Source organism: Ictalurus punctatus, chromosome 22, assembly GCF_001660625.3.
Source record: "Ictalurus punctatus breed USDA103 chromosome 22, Coco_2.0, whole genome shotgun sequence".
In the NCBI taxonomy this organism is placed as follows: Eukaryota; Metazoa; Chordata; class Actinopteri; order Siluriformes; family Ictaluridae; genus Ictalurus; species Ictalurus punctatus.
In genome coordinates this window covers 2,611,225-2,629,695 of record NC_030437.2, presented here as the reverse complement: position 1 = coordinate 2,629,695, position 18,471 = coordinate 2,611,225, and the positions used below count along the sequence as shown (strand labels likewise).

Genomic DNA, 18,471 nt, shown 5'->3' with positions numbered 1-18,471 from the left:
GAAAATACAAACATTTGGTTAGTCCAGTAAATCAGGAAAATGGAAAATAACTTGGCTGACACAGATGGTCTACCAGTTTGACTAGCGCAGCCTGTTTTGGAAGGTGATATCAAAGCAGGGCATTGTTTTGACTGATTGTGTTAAAAGTGGTATCAATATGAAAGGTGGGTTTAAAAATGAAAACAAATCATAGCGACACGTCCAGGTGAAAAGCATTACAAACGATGGAGCAGCCGGATATCCAATACCAATCTTTTACCATATTCTTTTATTATCCTTAAAACAGACATGGGTAAGTCCGACAACTTTTACATATTTCCCCAAAAACAAACAATACAACAATCTAATACAATAAATGATCAGTATATTTTACATTAGGAGTGTGGCTGTGGTCAAGCAGCCATGTTAGATCTACATGGAGACATCAACCAAAAATAACCATGTACAAAAATACACAAACTCACATGCTGGCTCTTTAAAGATTGCTGACAAGCCTCTGCTAGGCAGCTATGTCAGCGTTTCATAGCGATTAAGACCACTGATCAATCCTTTCCAAGCATGATGTGTACTGAGTAACAGTGCGATAAGTGCGGATATAAAAACCTGAACCAGGGTGCTCTGGAGAAACAGAATGGCACATGCTCACAAATGAAATCTGAGCTGTTCTCTCCTGTCTGTGCACGTATGAAACAGTGTGCTGTTTAACATGTTTAACATTTAAGAGCACCAGGCACTTTAATTCCTGCATGCATTTAACTGGCATCTTAGGTTCTATCACAGGTTCCTGTGTCTTAGGGCAAGACATCTGAGCTAGGGTCAGGTCTATAGAACCACAGCTATTAGACCATAAAGAGGGCCTTTGATCTGGATTCACATTAGGAAGTTTCAGCATAGTATTGCATATACCTACCATAGGTTCCCAAGCCTGGTCTTGAAGTCTCATGAGCCAATGAACAGCCCTTCCCAAGTTGAAGTGATTGACATGTGCCAACAGGACCAGGGTTAGGAGCCTGTGGCTTAGATACGAGTTCAACCCCAAGCTGCGTGAATGAAGACATGACCAAAACCGTGCAGCATCGAGTATGATCATCTCAGCATATAAGGACACTTGTAAGAATACACGTGATGGCATGCGGGAGCAAATACGACACTCATAGATCATGAGTTACGGATTACAGGTCTGAACAGAACACAGTGGTGTCCAATTATATAACTTGCAGTAGCAAGGCTACTTTAAGTTATCCAATTTCACAGTAGAGGTGTGCGTTGGGAAAATTGCAGGAACGGATGGTTCTTAATGAGGTGGTAAGAAATGACACTTAATGGGTAAATATCCATTAACATAGGAACATATTGGGCAATTATTAGTTCGGTGTCGTGGAACATATTAACCGCATTTATTCATCTTCAGTAAGTGCTTTGTCCAGGTTCAGTGCTGTTTACATTACTAATCTGCTTCTATTTTGGGAACTAGAGCCAAATTTATTTGAATTGATTAGAAAATGTTGCACGCATGTACAAACAAAAATACCTGCAGGAGCAGCTTTTTAATTTTTATTATTAAAGCACAATTCTGGTTCACAGCAATGACACGATCTGTGCTGATGACACGCTTTTCTGCTAATCCTCTCGAGATGTAAAGAAATTGGTTAAGAAATGGTTCAGCAGTATTTTAGAATGGGGGTGTAAACGTTTAGAAATCGGTGGATGTTTTTTAGCAGTCATTTCCAAACACATTGTGTGTGATATCCTTATTAACACTCAAGAAAACAAAAACTTTTTTTTTAAATAGTAATTTTAAAATGTCTTACAAATCAATTTGTGAGTTTTTTGCTATTTACTAATATTTAAATTGTCCTAAATGTAATCATTATTCAAATAAGCAGAAATCAAAAGTTTACACATTAATATGTATTCTACAAATAATTAACAGGTAAATAATGAACATGTGGACGTGTTAGTGTTTCAGTGTTAGTACACAATAACAGACAGTGCAAGAAACTCACATCTCTCACCGTGACTGTGGTTCATCCCAGTATTCACTCATGCACCATAATTCACCAAATTTGTACTGTACCTGTTCAATGCTTCATTTATTTATTTATTTAACAGAGTGCTGGTGTGTCTCATCACTATGGATCTGCTTAGTTCTGTTCTTCCTCACTCACATTTGGACTGCGGTTTAATGAGTTGGTTTGGTCAAAAAAAAAAAAAAAAAAAAAATTTGCCACTTGTTGGTGTCCATTCAGCCATGCAAACTTGTTTGGCCAAAGTAACCTTGATCTGAATGACACAGTCAGTCATTCAGGATCTGCCAGTAGAGGGCTATGTCTCCAACATTTATCAGTCCTTGACTAGGATTATCATCACCATGACCGTAATAATCGTAATCATTACTTAGAATCTACCTAGAAGCTTCCTGGAAATCTGAAACTGAAAATCTGCTTTCAGCTTCAGTCATCTGGTAAGTCGAACACATCTTTGGCTACATGTTGGTGCATATAACCTCAGATGTAAAAGGAAAAATGGTTTTTCTTCTGATATTCACACTACACAGTTCACCCTCTGTTTGCATAGGTTTTATCATCACCACCATAATCAGTGATGAATCTTTTTTTTTTTTTTTTTTTCCCCCAGATATGAAATGTTTCAAGGTGAGAGGTCAGATAAAATTGCCAAGATACACAAAAGGAAACACAAAGCTCAACCATATGAGCTTGCATCTTAGACCATCTGATTTCCAATGGACTCTTGGACACCCTGGAGTTGACGACAGGAATTTACAACTAACAGAACCAAGGGAAGCACAAAGTCAGGAGTAAGATGCAAGGTAGCCAGACATCTTGTATTAGATCCCAATGCCAGAAGAACAAAAGTCTAAAGTGCGAATTAAAACAAATAAGGTACCATTGCAGACACTACTTTTTTTAAACTGCAGAAATGTCTAGACAACCCCCATTTAAACAGACATCCAGCATGTCTGTGCATGATGTTCTAAGGCAGGAGGCCCTTCAGCAAGGCACAGCTGGACATCCAGTGCATAGATTGTTCCTTCCCAAGTGGACGAAAGAGTCGGAAAATCACTGTAAGATGAAGCCCGGTTGAGGAGCCATCCGAGGGGCAGATCTCTCTGGCACTGGTGGGGGGTACTGTGGCATGCAGAGAGAAGGGTACCCGGCCTGGGGTTGGTTCACTCGGGGTGGGATTGGTGGGTAGGGGGCAGCAGGGTACGCCAGCACTGGAGCTGGCTGAGACGGAGCACTGATATTTTTGATGGGGGGAAGCGGAGGGGCTCGTCTGGGCTGTGGGACTGGGGCATCGTCAGGCTCTCTTTGGAGGGGAGCAGGTGTGGAGACTGGTTCAGTTTGACGAGGGACCTGGACAACGGCTGGCGATTTCAGCACCAGTTCCTGCAGCTTCTCGATCTTCACCCTCCGCAGGTGAGCCAGTTTACGCTTGCTCTGGTACTGGTCAATAAAACCATCCAGGGGTACAGCACCATCAAGGAAAGAGTCAGCCATGTTCTGTTTACAGAGGAAGATTAGGTAAATGTCAACATGTCACTATTCAGCACTCACAATATTGTCATTGTGGACAATTCAAAATTGCACTTTTACTAGACAGAATTTTTGGGCAGTATTTCCACACTCTAAAAGCTGGTGCAATTGGAAGGCAGCTTAAAGACAAGAGTCATCTATGATAACTTATTTTGACAAATTTGCAGGATCATTTAAACATACAACAGACAAAAGCCTGGAAAAAAAAACAACAAAGAAATGTGTCAAGGAATACAATGACAAATTTATGAGTATTTTCTTTACTGTTTTAGTTAAGGTAATGCTCCTTAGCTAACACGTACATCACAAATGAGCTAATTAACTATTAAGCAAATTTTTTCCACAAAAGTTTTTCTTAGCAAACAAATCTTCTGAATAACAAACAGCATGCTAAGAAACCATCATGAATTTTAGATCACCATTCCACTATCATATCAGCATAAATGCCCATTACAATGAGAACAAGCTTTCCATGCAGTTAAGGAAAAGTACTTTCTTGTACAGATTCTTTGTTCTGTTATGGTTGGTAGTCTCATGTTATCTAGACCATCAATCCCCCTGGCCTTAAGAAGAATATATAACGGCTGAAAAAACTGCCAAGGACTTTTTAAATGTTCCTGTGACAGTTATACATCCAACCCTTAAATCATGAGAAAATGGAGAATTAGAACTGGTGCTGAACACCCACAAGGCTCATGTGGTAAGCGGTGAGTGGAAGTGGTTACCTCTGTTTCTTCCTCAATTTTGGCTCCTTCTGCCTGCAACAATGCAAGCAATGTGTCCAAAGATGTGTCACCAGACTTTTGGTCTGTGAGCAGAAAAAATTAAACACAAATTGCATACAACACAGCTGAGTTTCTCATACATGTCTGCAGAGCTCTTAATGAAATGAAAGACCCAATGGCTACAAAGAGCAGCCCATAAATGTTAAATGATAGACAGTCAGATACAAATCAATGACCTTGTTCATCCCTCAGTTAGAAGTTTGAAAGCCTGGTATTCTTGTTCAGTTAAGCCAGGAAGTGGTTTAACTATGTTCAAAAACAATGACTATCTTTGTCTGTTAGTAGACGACCGAAATAGTGCTGCGGCATACTGTTCTCGTACCACATTCTCCTAAAGAAATCTTTAACTTGAAATGCTGAAATGGACTAGGTGAAATCAAATTGGTATAACGTTTTCTGCACAAAGCAAAGGGGGGGGGGACGGGGGACTAAGTAAGGATGGACCAAGATCCTCCGCCTCCAGGGAAACAGAAGAGCTCGTGAATTTCCTTGGATATCTGGGAAGGGATTTCCCCACTCCCAGATGCCAGAGTTAGTGGCTATAATCTATTGTTGAATGAGCATGACCTACTTTTAATGGGGGCAGGGGGGAGTGGCTACAAAGAAAGCAAGTCTGTGAGGTGGATGGATTTCCCCTCTTTTGATAGAGAAGTGATCATTTACTAACCACAGCAACATTTAGTTCCTTGGTCTATAGCTTTTGTGTGCAATACGAACATACAGAAGGTTAGTGCTTTATTAAACTGGTACTTGGGGAACATTGGTGCTTTTTCTACTCAGAGTACATGAAGATCTGTTAACAACGTGGTCTACGAGGGCAGGATACAAAACTGCCACCATTTCTGCTGACTGAAATCAGAATTAACAGATGAGTCACTACAGGTATAGTTCAACTGACAACGTAACAGTTCTCAGCCTACTGCTTACCCCCCCTATAAGAGCACTTTTCTGAATGGTCTGAAGTGACTGAATGGTGTTAAAAAATATTTCCTTGGAAATGCACAGATTTCAAACGAGACGACTATTTGCCTGTATACAAACAAGTTTCGGTTTCTGCTCTGTGCGTTTTAAAGTATGTAAAGTCTCTCCATAAAAACATCCACCCAGCTCTTTTTGTAGGACTTGCATAATCAGTGGGCTTACTTTCATTTACAACAGCACACTAAAGCTATTCCATAAAGACCCCCGCAAGCACCGAGTAGAATGGGTAATTCAATGTACACAAAAGGACCCTGACTTACCAATTAAGCCCTATTTACTCATGGAAGAGAACTGATGCCACACAAATCAAGACTTGTTTAATGCGGAAACCATCGTATTCATAAAGCGGTTCAAAATAAGGACCATGATTGAACATAATTAGCTAATTTGCATAGTAATGCACAACACAGCTATTGGATTTCAGTCTTACTGACTGGAGACCCAGCTTACAAGTGTAAATATATGCACATGGTTGAAATCTGGATCCAAACTCCAAAATCTACTGTTTACTTCCTCTTCAAGTGGTATTCATAGAGTAGCCATTTATATCATATATACCTACAGTCAACTTTAGATTCATTGGTCCCTTCAGGATTTGGAGGAGCTTGGACTTTTTCAAAAGTACCACAGATTTGGGCCGAGTCGCGTCATGTGACATCACAAAACACGCATTCAGTGAAAGCCCTCTTTGATTCACGTGCATCAAACATAAGTACGCGTCTCATTTATCACTGTGAAAGTGAAATTTTGAAAAAAAGCCACAGCAAAAAAATCAACGATTTTTGGCCACAACAATCACAGAAAAAACTCTGCAAAATCCTGTACGGACCGATTTATTGGCATCTTGATAAACTTCTTTGTTACACTTGAGGATCTTGGACTCAATGTCTCCATGCAAAATGTTGCTATCTTGTTGAAAGATCCATCTACAGCCAAGGCATAACCTTCTGACAAAGCAACCAGTGCTAAAATATGCTGCTATTTATAACAGAATTAATGACGCTGTCATTCTTTACAAGCTGTACAAGGTAACTAATGGGCTACAGTCAGAAATATCCTGATTTGATAGTGTACATAAGGAAGAAAAGCACTGTGGTATAAAAGTGTTAATCATTTGATAGTGCCTGCAAAAATAAAATACAACAAGATGATAAGCAGTCATAATAAGTTGGAACTCTGGTACCCTTTAAATGACACTGTTAAACTGTACAGCAGATTCTCCCCTAACATGCAGAGCAAAAAAAACAAAAAACCATGACATCCCAAAAGCTATCCATTACTCAACCCAAAAGGGTAGAAAGAGACAAGTGATTTGTGCTTAAACTGAAAACAAAAGTCTCTTATCTGGATCTGCGATTAGAGGCCAGACTAAAAAAAGGAGGACAGTGTTTCACAGCAAGCTGTCTGGAACGTGCCGCCTAGCAACGGCTGTGTCACGCGGGTAATCAATGGCAGCTTTTTTTTTTTTTTCCATTCATAACACAGTATACCGGGGTGTGGCGTGGAGCTGAATACGACCTCTAACCTCTTGAGAATCCGGATCCTGAGTCAGATCGGCTATCAAATGCCTCCTAATTTACCGTGATTGGAAATCGCATACGCAGGAAAGACGAGCAGTTTTGTGTATTAGCGGTAAAGCTAGAAGAACCGGTTGGACTCGCTGACATTTCATTGTTGAAATTGAGGAGGTCAGCTGGAATGAAAATACCCTTAAAAAATTGCAACACATGTAAACATTTGCTTAATTTCTGCAAATAGATTTAATTCTGATTGAGGATAGATTATGCAAAGCAGCCCTGTGAGTGAGTAGTTACTATTTTTAAAAATTTCACGCAGCGCTACTGTCAGAGCTGCTAATGGTGTTATGTTAGCAAGCTGAGCAGCTAAGAATTTCATAATGACACCTGCCCTATGTCCAGTCCTAATGTCCTAATTTAACATCCATGGAGAAAATGTAATAATCACTGCAGATTCAGTAGGAATTGTTGTTTTTAACTAAATGTTTTCTAATCCCATTGTTTTATTAAAAATTTAGCAAATTTTAAACCTTGAAAGCTTTTAACCTATGCCAAGCTTTTGACAACGGGCTTTATTCAGCCTTTTGGACTTGACTGCATTTGAAAAGAGACAGCATGAGAACTGAGACGGTACGCGATGGAAAAACACAGATGAATGACATGACTAAGCAATGGAGAGATAAACACCGACACAGTGGGTGAGTGAACTAACAAGGACACTGTGCAGGTGAGAGGAGGAAACAAGTTTAAAGGTTTTTGAGTTTTTTTTGTAACTGGAAGGTGTGACATTACCTAGTGTGGACTTGCGAAGCTGGAAGGTCTCGAATTGTTCCTGTAGGCAGCAGTATCGCTTTGTGAGCTGGTTCTTCTGATGATCTAATCTGGGCTGCAGCACAAGGTTCTGCTCAGCCAGGCTCCGGTTGCTGGCCAGAATCATTTCCTTATTTTGCTGCACCTCCTGCACCTAAACACACACACATTACAATGCAGTGGCCAGGACCAATTATTGATTCTCTACTGAACAATTCTGCATCAAGGTACAGATTATAATTGGGCTTTTATAAAGGCCTATACATTGACAAAAAAAAAAAAATATATATATATATATATATATATATATATATATATGTATGAACAGTACCGAATATCTCTGATGAATAACAGAACACCTCTTACACGGGCTGCAAAACCTCTTTAAAAATGAATTCAAGAATTTGGTATTTGAATATGCCTTTTAAAATGAGTCTGTGACAGCTTTTCTATAACAGCTCGTTCACAGGTACTTGCATGGTGGACGGTCCACACGAGCTAATCTTAATAAATGTGTTATTTAGAAAAAGTAAGAAGAATATTCATTAATACTGTGGATGTCTTTCTGTGAGGAGACAGGAACTCAAGGCGCTTTTGTAACACTGACTTCAGAGGTGAAGCGGTAGCTTTAACGAACAGGTTAATGAGTCATTATAAGATCAAGCCTGGACCCTGAGTACCAGGGTGATTCAGATCACTACTGCAGATGAGCTTAAAGCTAGATGGTCTGGTTTCAAATATTTGATGGAGAACATATATTGGTATGAACTGACATGATTAACTTCATATCTTTCTTGGTATGTTTTGAAGAACTCGGAGTCTAATATGCATTTTACTGTATTTGAATTCATCGACGACAAAGCACCGGGTTACAACGAGGCCATCCACCAGCTCAGGGTGGATTTGGAGGCCAAACTCTATTTAGCACAATCGCTAGGGGCCGTATAGTTTTAACATAAGCAAATGTTGCGTGCCTAACTTTGCATAAGGATACAAAGCAAATATGAGGCTGAAATGTGAAGTGAAATAGGGCAGGAACGTCGTCTCAGCCACAGCACTTCGTAAGCCGTGAAACGGTTATATAAAATGTTATGAATGTGTTTTGGAGACACCATAAAGATATGAGAAGCTGTAAAGATGTGTGTGTGTTTTACTGGAGACACAAGACATTAAAAACTATTTATTAATCAGATTATCCTCAAAAAAATTCATAAACGTTCCTCTTTTTTAATTTATTAAATTATTTTTTTACAAATATTTACACTAATCATTAAATTTTAATGTAAAAAAAAAAGTCCATATTTACAACAGTGGTCACCAAACCTGTTCCATAATCGTGACCACCTGACCATCTAACCATGTCTTTAAGAAGTTTCTGATCAACTAAAACAGGTGTGTTGTAACCTGCAGAACAGTAGATCTCAAGGAAGAGGGTTGGTTACCACTAGTCTACAATAAATAATGAGCTTTAAGTGCAAAACCTCAGTTAGCTACATAAAATTGATTTATTTTAAATAGTAGCATAAAGCCAACCCTTAATTCTAATGTTAAATTTTTCTTTTGTATTGACTTGTGAGAAATCCCTAAATTTGTGTGTTTTGGTGCCCTAATTGAATCAGTTATGAAAAGGGTAAAGGGAATAGTGTGTGGAAAGATGCACAGCCGAACGCACGGTGACGAACCATGTTTCAGAGGCGTATACATTTTGGAGAGCCTTTAATTGGACAAGCACAAGACTGGTAAATCAATGGTCTCGATAATCACAAAATAATCCTTTTCCCAATCATATTGGTGTCCAGAACACTAAGGGACAAGTACAAAAAGCTCTGAAACAGCCATTTTGATTTCAGCAGCACATTTAAGCAGTCGCTTCAGGATTTTTGCGATCGCAGAAATTAACCCAAAAATCAAGCACAGTCCACAATATTTGGAGGAGCGTGCAATTTTTCTAAATTTCCACAGTTTTTCAGCAGATTTGGACAAAGACGTGTCATGTGACATCACCACAACGCATTCAGCTAAAGCTCTCTTCGATTCACACACGTCGGACATGAGTACAGCTAAAAGGTCTCATTTACCAAACACCACCACTGCGAAAGACCGCGCAAATTGTTGTGCAATTGCAAAAAACAAAACAAAAACCCTAAAACCAAATTATGAAAAATGCAGCAACAAAATCGAGCATTTGTGGCCGCAACAATCACAAACAAACTCCGTGAAATCCCATACGGACTGTTCAAATGTATTTAAAGGCGTTATTTGCAGTATATATTACAGTATTTACATCACAACAAGTGGATGTGTTAATCTGGCTTTTTCTCAGGAATTTGACCACAAACTCTGAACTCTTTCCAGGCTTTAAATTTGAAATCTAACATTTTTATGAATCATGATGCCTGAACCGTCCACAAATGGTCCTACATGCTAATCACAGAAACAGAGAACTAAATCCATAAAAACAAGTATATTTGTGGCACCTCTGTTCAACAGAAACCAACTGGTGGATGAATCCTAATTCATCAAAAAGACAAAGTTCATTATTGAATCTGTCAGTCCGGTTTTCAGCACAAAATATCATGCAAGTGTAGTGAGTAGAACAACAGGGAACTGAAACTTCAATGTGTTTCAGATATGAACAGTGAAAGTACCACAAAACTCCACCCATTCCCACTCTAACCACAAAACGGGAACCATATTAAAAATTCACCATCGTGTGTGTGCACATGTACATAACTGGTTCATCACACGAAATTAAAACATCATGATCTAGTGATGGAGTTTGTAAGGGAATTCCAACTCTGCTGAAGGTTCTGGTCACGAAACAAAACTTTGGCACTAAGATTCTTTTGTAAATTTAAGTTTACGGAGTTCGCAGTAGTTTTTGAAAAGGGTTATACTGGGGAATCATACTAGGTGGGATCATAGTAGAGGTCATACTGGGGACAGTGGTGAAGGTTTAGGGCTAGTATTTGGAAGGTTGAGAGTTCAAATCCCAGCACTGCCATGTTGCCACTGTGGGGTCCTTGAGCAAGACCCTTAACCTCCATCTGCTCAATTGTAAGTCACTTTGGTTAAAAGAGTCAGCCAAATAAACAAAAAAGTAAATGCTAACAAATATAAAGAAAATCCTGTTTTAGGGTTCTACATAGACCCTTTAAGTGAAGAACAAACAAGTCAGATTTGGGCTGAACATACTTCCAGTGAAGGATAGATACCCAACAGCAAAGCTAAACTGACCGCTATGTCAAGTGCCCAAAACTCCTGTAGATTCACCACATTACACAGATTAGCCCCAACACTAATCCAACACACCTGAGCTAATCAAGACCTTCAGTACTCAGGTATGCTGAAACTGAACTCCTCACCGTGGCAGATCTCCAGGAATCTGGATGGACAGCCCTGAGCAAAACAACTACGTCATTATGTGCTGCACTAACACACCTGATACAACTCATCAGTGCCTTAATAATTAACTAATAGGTTGGGTCAGGTGTGGTGGAGGAAGGGAATTACTGAACTTTGCCAAGCGTGATCCGTTTAAATTGTTAGTATTTTGTCTTCTGGGAGACATGTAACTCTCTTATGTAGCATGTGAATGGCAGGACTAAATGAAAAAAAATCAGATCTTTAAACAAAATAACAATTTACACCGATCATCCTGTCTAAAAGTTTACACCCCCCTGGCTCTTAATATATCATGTTAGCTTCTTGAGCTTCATCTGATAACTACACTGGAGACTTGACGTGACTCAGACTCGTAGCTAAGAGACTTAAGACCTGACTCAGACTTGCATAGTCTTTCAGACTTTCAGCCAGAGATGTCTACATCAGCTGCACCCTTGGAATTCTTAGCTGCATTCACAGGATCCTTCACAATGGGACAGCTTTATGTAATGTAGGGGCTGAGGAAAAGAGTCTGCATGTGCTGCACTGACACTTACACAGGCTACCAAGTAGTTTTATGCAAGGTCAAAGGTCACTTAAAAACAACACTCTTGATACCCTCATAAATATGCATGACGACAATTTATTTTATTTTATTTTTTACATTAACAATATACGGTGGCGTCACCCACCCTAGTGGCACATGCCACTCATGAGCAGGTGCAAAAATCAAACCAAGGGCTTTGACGGAAGGTCTCATGGAAGGGGAAAGTTTATTTTTGTGCTAAAATGTATGCTATCCACAAGTGTAACACTGAAAAAGATCAAGCTCAAAAGAAGTGTTCGATATGGTATTAAGCGGTCTTGCAATAAGATTTCTTTACAGTACAGTATGAACACACCCAGACACAAAAGAGGATCTTAGACAGGTAAGGTTCCACACATACTTCCTTCAGATTAGGTTTCCCGTAAGCAAGCAATCCTGTTTTCCGTGGGCTTCGGCTTTTCTGATTTGGTTATTACGCTAAAGCCGTTGTTTTTGGCTCACTTGTGCCCTGTGCTTTCACACCTCCTGTCTCAACTGTGCGGGTGAGGAAAGCCACAGCCAGTCATTTAAAGGTCACCTGGCAGGTTGAAGTATGAGTGGCTTCGGATCCAAAACTAGCCAAACCAGCGCTACATTTGAAACTGACTCATTTACACTATAAATAAACATAGAAATGGTCTATTAGAAATGGACGTTAATCTCTAAACCCAGGGCTAGACTGGTGACCTAATGACATCATCTATATATGTATGTATACTGTTGTTACACCCCAAATCGTAATACTTTTGTTCAGTCTTCCATTGGTTTGTTTTTTTTAACTGCATCAGAGGATTAGGGCGTGTAGGGTACTTGTTGATAACTGAACTTTGTCGCTGCCTCACAGCAGACGCTGCGATAAGTCACACTCTTTTCCATTTGCTCTGGTTTTATAACGAGATCCAGTGCAAAGTACAACCTTTAACGTTCCATTCAGCCTGTAACATGTACCACGATTCTGCAAATCTCAGCCTTTGCTATATTTAGTGAGGGTAGCTGTACTGTAAATCAGGCCTCAAGTCTCCACTATCCACTACTGGCTTGGCTGCAGTGACACGTAAAAAAAAAAAAAAAAAAAGCTGGGAATTCCCATCCCTGACTGCAAACCCCTCCTAAAAACACACACAGCTGAGTTTGTTGGAGAGCAGCTGGAACCTGTTTGGACGAAAATCAAGTGTAAACATAGGCGTTGGTGTGCAAAGCACGACTGTCTGACTTCAACGTTTGAATGCTGTCTTGAGAAATTTAAACCTGGAAATCGAGTAAAAGTATCCCATGGGGACAGATATTTTTTATGGTGCAAGTATATGGATAAAATATATTATTGGATACAGTTAACTAAAGATCCTTAGTTTTTAATTATATATATATATATATATATATATATATATATATATATATATATATATATATATATATATATATATATATATATATATATATATACACACACATACATACATATATATATATAAAATATTCATAAAATAAATCTGTGCTGAAGGGGGCTGGCCAATAGTTTATTTATTTATTTATTTATTTTACAGAACCCCAAGATTAAACATATCACATCACAACAAGAATGGGGAAAAATATCAAGACACACAATAGGTGTAACAATATTTAGTAGGTGGCAAGAAAAGGGTTAACCAAAAGGTTTTAGAATTGGCTCGACTGAACATTAGCTGTTTGCTAACAACATTCTAACAACCTAACAGTCTGCTGTTGCTGTAAAAAAAATTAATTAAAAATCCTCCCACTGGTCATGACTGAGTATCTGGGATATCTTTTACAAGAGTTTACCTTGTTAGCTGAAAATCTGCCAAGAAATTAAGAGAAACCTGAATGCCTCCTTAGATCCTCCCTGTGATGAGAGCATTAAGCAAATATGAACGTTTTATGATGGAACATGTCTAGATGTATAGCGCCCAACACTAATATTGGCACCCTTGGTAAATATGAGCAAAGAAGGCTGTGAAAATTGTCTTTACTGTTTAACTTCTTGATCTTTTGTTCAAAATAACTCACCAAAATACTCTGCTCTCATGGATATCAAACAATTACAAACACAACACAGGTTTATCCCCCAAAAAATCTGCACTAAATATAGGTGTGCAAGAATTTTTGGCACTCTTTCAGTCAATACTTTTCTCCATAACATACAGAATCTCTCCAGATCCTTCACATTTCGAGGTCCACGCTGGTGGACTCTCCTCTTCAGTTCACCACACAGGTTTTCTATGGGGTTCAGGTCAGGGGACTGGGATGGCCATGGCAGGATCTTGATTTTGTGGTCAGTAAACCATTTTTGTGTTGATTTTGATGATGTTTTGGATCATTGTCCTGATGGAAGATCCAACCACGGCCCATTTGAAGCTTTCTGGCAGAGGCAGTCAGGTTTTCATTTAATATCTGTTGATATTTGATGGAGTCCATGATGCCATGTATCCTAACAAAATGTCCAGGTCCTCTGGCAGAAAAACAGCCCCAAAACATTATAGATCCACCTCCATATTTAACCGTGGGCATGAGGAACTTTTCCATATGGCTACTTTTCTGTCTGCCAAAACCACCCAGTGTCTGGCAAAGGCGCTGGAGTTGGTTTTTGGATGAGAGTAGGGGCTTTTTTTCTCTTCAAACCCTTCCAAACAACTTGTGGTGATGTAGGTGACTTCGGATTGTAGTTTTGGAAAATTTCTGACCCTGAGACGCAACTAACTTCTGCAATTCTCCAGATGTGATCCTTGGAGATTTTTTGACCACTCGATCCACCCTCTTCACAGTGCATTGAGACGATATAGACACGCGTCCAATTCCAGGTTGATTCATAACATTTCCAGTTGACTGGAACTTCTTAATTATTGCCCTGATGGTGGAAATGGGCATTTTCAATGCTTGTGCTATTTTCTTATAGCCACGCCCCATTTTGTTAATAACCTCTCAACAACCTTTTGCCGCACATCACATCTATATTCCTTGGCCTTAACCATTGTTATGAATGACTAAGGGAATTTGGCCTGTCTTGCCTCATATTTATACGCCTGTGAAACAGGAAGTCACGGTTGAACAATTTCCTGTTCCTAGTCACCCAGTGTACTAAAAAAATTAAAATATCAATGGGAATATACTTCAAATTTATTTTTAATCATATGAATTCTTAGGAGTGAATAATTATTGCACCCATATTTAACAAAGATAGTTCTTTTTATAAACCTGTGTTGTTTGAAATTGTTTGGTATCCAAGAGAGCAGAGTATTTTCGTAAGTTATTTTGTAAAGATCAAAAAATTAAACAATAAAGACAATTTTTCACAGCCTTCTTTGCTCATATTTACCAATTGTGCCAATATTAGTGGAGGGCGCTGTAGCTAGTAAAAACTAATGACTCATCCTGGTGTGAGGCCACTAGGCATGTAAGGAGAACACTTCCTGAGAACTGAAAGCAAAACTGCAGCACTTATCAAATTCCTCTTCCCATATACATTTACATTTATTCATTTAGCGGACGTTTTTTTCCAAAGCGACTTACAAATGAGGAAATACAAGCAAAGTGATATATCAAGCAGAGAACAATACAAGTAGCGCTACCATACCAGATCTTTAATTGAGTTCTAGAAGAAGCAAAGTGCGCAGAGTTGAGGTGTAGGAGCCAGAGTAAGGTGTTATTGTTTTTTAGGTTTTGTTTTTTGGTTACGTGTTCATGGAAGAGGTGGGTCTTTAACTGTTTTTTGAAGATGATGACAGATTCTGCGGTCCGGATTGAGGTTGGAAGTTCATTCCACCACTGAGGGACGGTTAGTGTGAAGGTTCTGGAAGTATACATACCTATGATGCATCTTTCACTTCAAGAACACACACTGCTCCCAAATTCAATCCAATCAGCCATTACCAGCCACCATTTTCTCATGGAAACTAGAATCATTAAGCCATGATAATCATACGAGTGCTCATTTTCACCAGGTCATAGATTTGGCTACCAAATGCAGTGTAGCCAACTACATTAACCACAATGACGCTGCAATGTAGTCAGAAGGAAATTCAACACAGCGATCAATAGTAAATCGAGTGCTTGGAAGATCCTGGACTCCTAACTCTTCTACAAAACAAGAACTCCACCATATTTACTCAATTCATATTTATGGGAGTAATAATTACAGAAGTTATATTTACAGGAGTTAAATTTACTAGAGTAATATTTATGGGAGCTATATTTACTAGAATAATATTTACTAGAAGTAATAGTTACTGGAGTAATAAGCACAGGAGTTACTTCAGGAAGTAATAGATATTTAAGTAATAGTTACAGTAATTAATGGGAGTAATTTTACTGGACTATTGATTATGCGAGTAATATTAACTGGAGTAATATATGAGTTATATTTTACAGGAATAATATTTTCCAGAGTGAATATTAAAGGGAGTAATGTTGTCTGAAGTAATATTTATACTGGAGTTTATATTTAAGTGAGTAAATGTTTCCTGACGTAATATTTACGTGAGTCACGGGCTCGAAACCTGAAACTTTCTGACTGAGAAAGCGTCAGATTGTATGTGGGTTGTTTTTCCAGTCAGACAGCAGAATTTCTGCCAAAAATGATACGAGTTTCCTGCCTGAACAACACTCGAGGAGAAATATGTCCTAATATACAGGAGTGATAGTTACTGGAAATAGCCTAGAGTTACTTTATTTACATAAAAAGTCACTGACTTCATTTAATTTTTTTAAATCATGAAACTTTCACTCAACCTTCCAAAAAAAAGTAAGATTTAATTGTATATTTTTGTGCACTTTCCTGCTGTAAAGGTCAGATTTGAGTTGTCCTCTGAACACAGTTGTAATATTATAGCATGGTAGTGACGTCACAGCTTTGCAATCAACTCGATACACTTCCAAAAGACTAAATAAAATTTAATAAATAAAATAAATAAATAAATATATAAAATGATAAAATATATATATATATATTTTTTTTTAATTGCAAAACGATTCGATAACAGTAAACCTGTAAACAATAAAGTTAAAGGCAGAAGGGCAACAAGGACAGGATATCCTGCGCGTTGTTAAGAAAATAATAAAGTGTAAACAAACGGATCGAGACTCGAGTCGCGTGCGCTGTTTGGAGTTTGTGTAACTCAGGTTTAACACAGACACACGCTCCTTTGTCAACACGGGGTCTTTGTTTTGTCGCTTAAACCCGCTTCCATTAAAGAAAGTCGCACCTTAAATGAAAATGTTCCACAGTGAAATCACGAACTCTCACCTCTTCCAGGTCCTGCACTATTTTGTTGAGTTTTCCGTCATCTTCGAGTAGCTCCATCAGCTGAGCAATGGAGTAGGAGTTCAGCTTGTTACCGAAGCGAGCCATCTCTGGCACGGCCGGGTGTCTTCTTCCCCCTGCCTGGCCTTCTTAATTTCGCAAAACACAGCGAGAGAGAGAGAGAGAGAGAGAGAGAGAGACACACACACTTACACACACACACCCGCCTGCTTTTCTCCAACCGGAAGACTACGGTCCTGGGTCTGTCCCAAACCGCACGCTTCCGCACTACAGAGTGTGCCAGGAAAAGTGCACACCCGCGAGCTAAGTGTGAGCAGTGAGGGAAAGTTCCCGGATGTCACCAACGTGTGGCGCGTGCCAAAGTTTTGCACTGGCATAAAGTTGGCTTGATGTTCGATATTCGCAGAGATGCTGAAATTAAGGGACCGTCTCTAAAGTTACATACGACATTGTTCAACACGATTCTACCTTCAATAGCATTTGAAGGGAATGACTTACAGTCATATAACCAACTGTAAAGTGTTCATCTAGGTGTCAGGTATGACGCACACCTGTTAGATTTTTGTTATTTATTAAAATAAGCTATTAAATAATATGTAAATTAGATATGAATTTCACTACAGAATGGTCTCATACACAAAATAGCCATAATTTATGATGATGCAAGTCCAGGGCACAATAAGCAGAATGGTAAAGAAGAAAGGAAGGACCAGGATTATTCTTGTGACAGGGAAGATGAGGCTGGAGACGAGAACACTGCAGATGAAGATGAAAGTTCAGGGCACAATAAGCAGAATGGTACAGAGGAATGGAAGGACCAGGATTATTCTTGTGACCGGGACGTTGAGGGCTTAAAAGGTTGACTGGAAGTGCTGCCTCTGTAAATCATTTTGAATTCCTTTGGCTCCCATCCACAATCTAAACATGTACATAAACAAATTAAAAGAAAACAAATAAAAATGTTTGAAATATGAAATCATTCGTGTATCATCAGTTCTTTTAATTATTTCATTAATAGGACATCTATTTTTTGAAGAAAAGCATTCAATCCAGTACGGGTCATTTTAACCCCCTTTATGCATTCGTGAATGTTTTTTTGGTTCGTGCATTGTAGGGTTAAATATCTCAAATCTAAAAGGTGTACATCATACCTGACACCTAGATGAACACTTTACAGTTTGTTTTGTGACTGTACGTCATTCCCTTCAAATGCTAGTGAAGTTAGAATCGTGTTTAACAATGTCGTATGTAACTTTAGAGATGGTCCCTTAATTTCCGCATTTCTGCAAATATCGAATGTTCAACATCTAGTTCACACTAGTGTTAGTTCTCTTAGTCTGCTGTTTTTAACTAGGAAAGTGTGTCAGGGTTTAAATTACATTTACTTCATCAGCAATTACATAAACTAAAGCGCTCTCTCTCTCTCTCCCTCTCTCTCTCTCTCTCTCCCTCTGTCATATATATATATATATATATATATATATATATATATATATATATATATATATATGTGACATTTATATGCGTCAAATAAAATGTTTTTACTGTTTAAAAATAGTTTATGCATCAGCACATC

At 38.7% G+C, this 18,471-nt stretch overlaps 1 protein-coding gene across 1 annotated transcript; it reads right to left on the bottom strand.

Annotated features, from left to right (window-relative positions):
• Nucleotides 1-240: 240 nt before the first annotated feature.
• Nucleotides 241-17,177, bottom strand: vps37ba (VPS37B subunit of ESCRT-I a). Its single transcript, XM_017451879.3, has 4 exons — nucleotides 16,878-17,177; nucleotides 7,633-7,804; nucleotides 4,283-4,365; nucleotides 241-3,524 (listed from the first exon to the last, which is right to left on the bottom strand). Exons 1-4 carry the CDS (start codon nucleotides 16,980-16,982, stop codon nucleotides 3,081-3,083), a joined length of 804 nt encoding a protein of 267 aa, XP_017307368.1. The 5' UTR covers nucleotides 16,983-17,177; the 3' UTR covers nucleotides 241-3,080.
• Nucleotides 17,178-18,471: the final 1,294 nt, after the last annotated feature.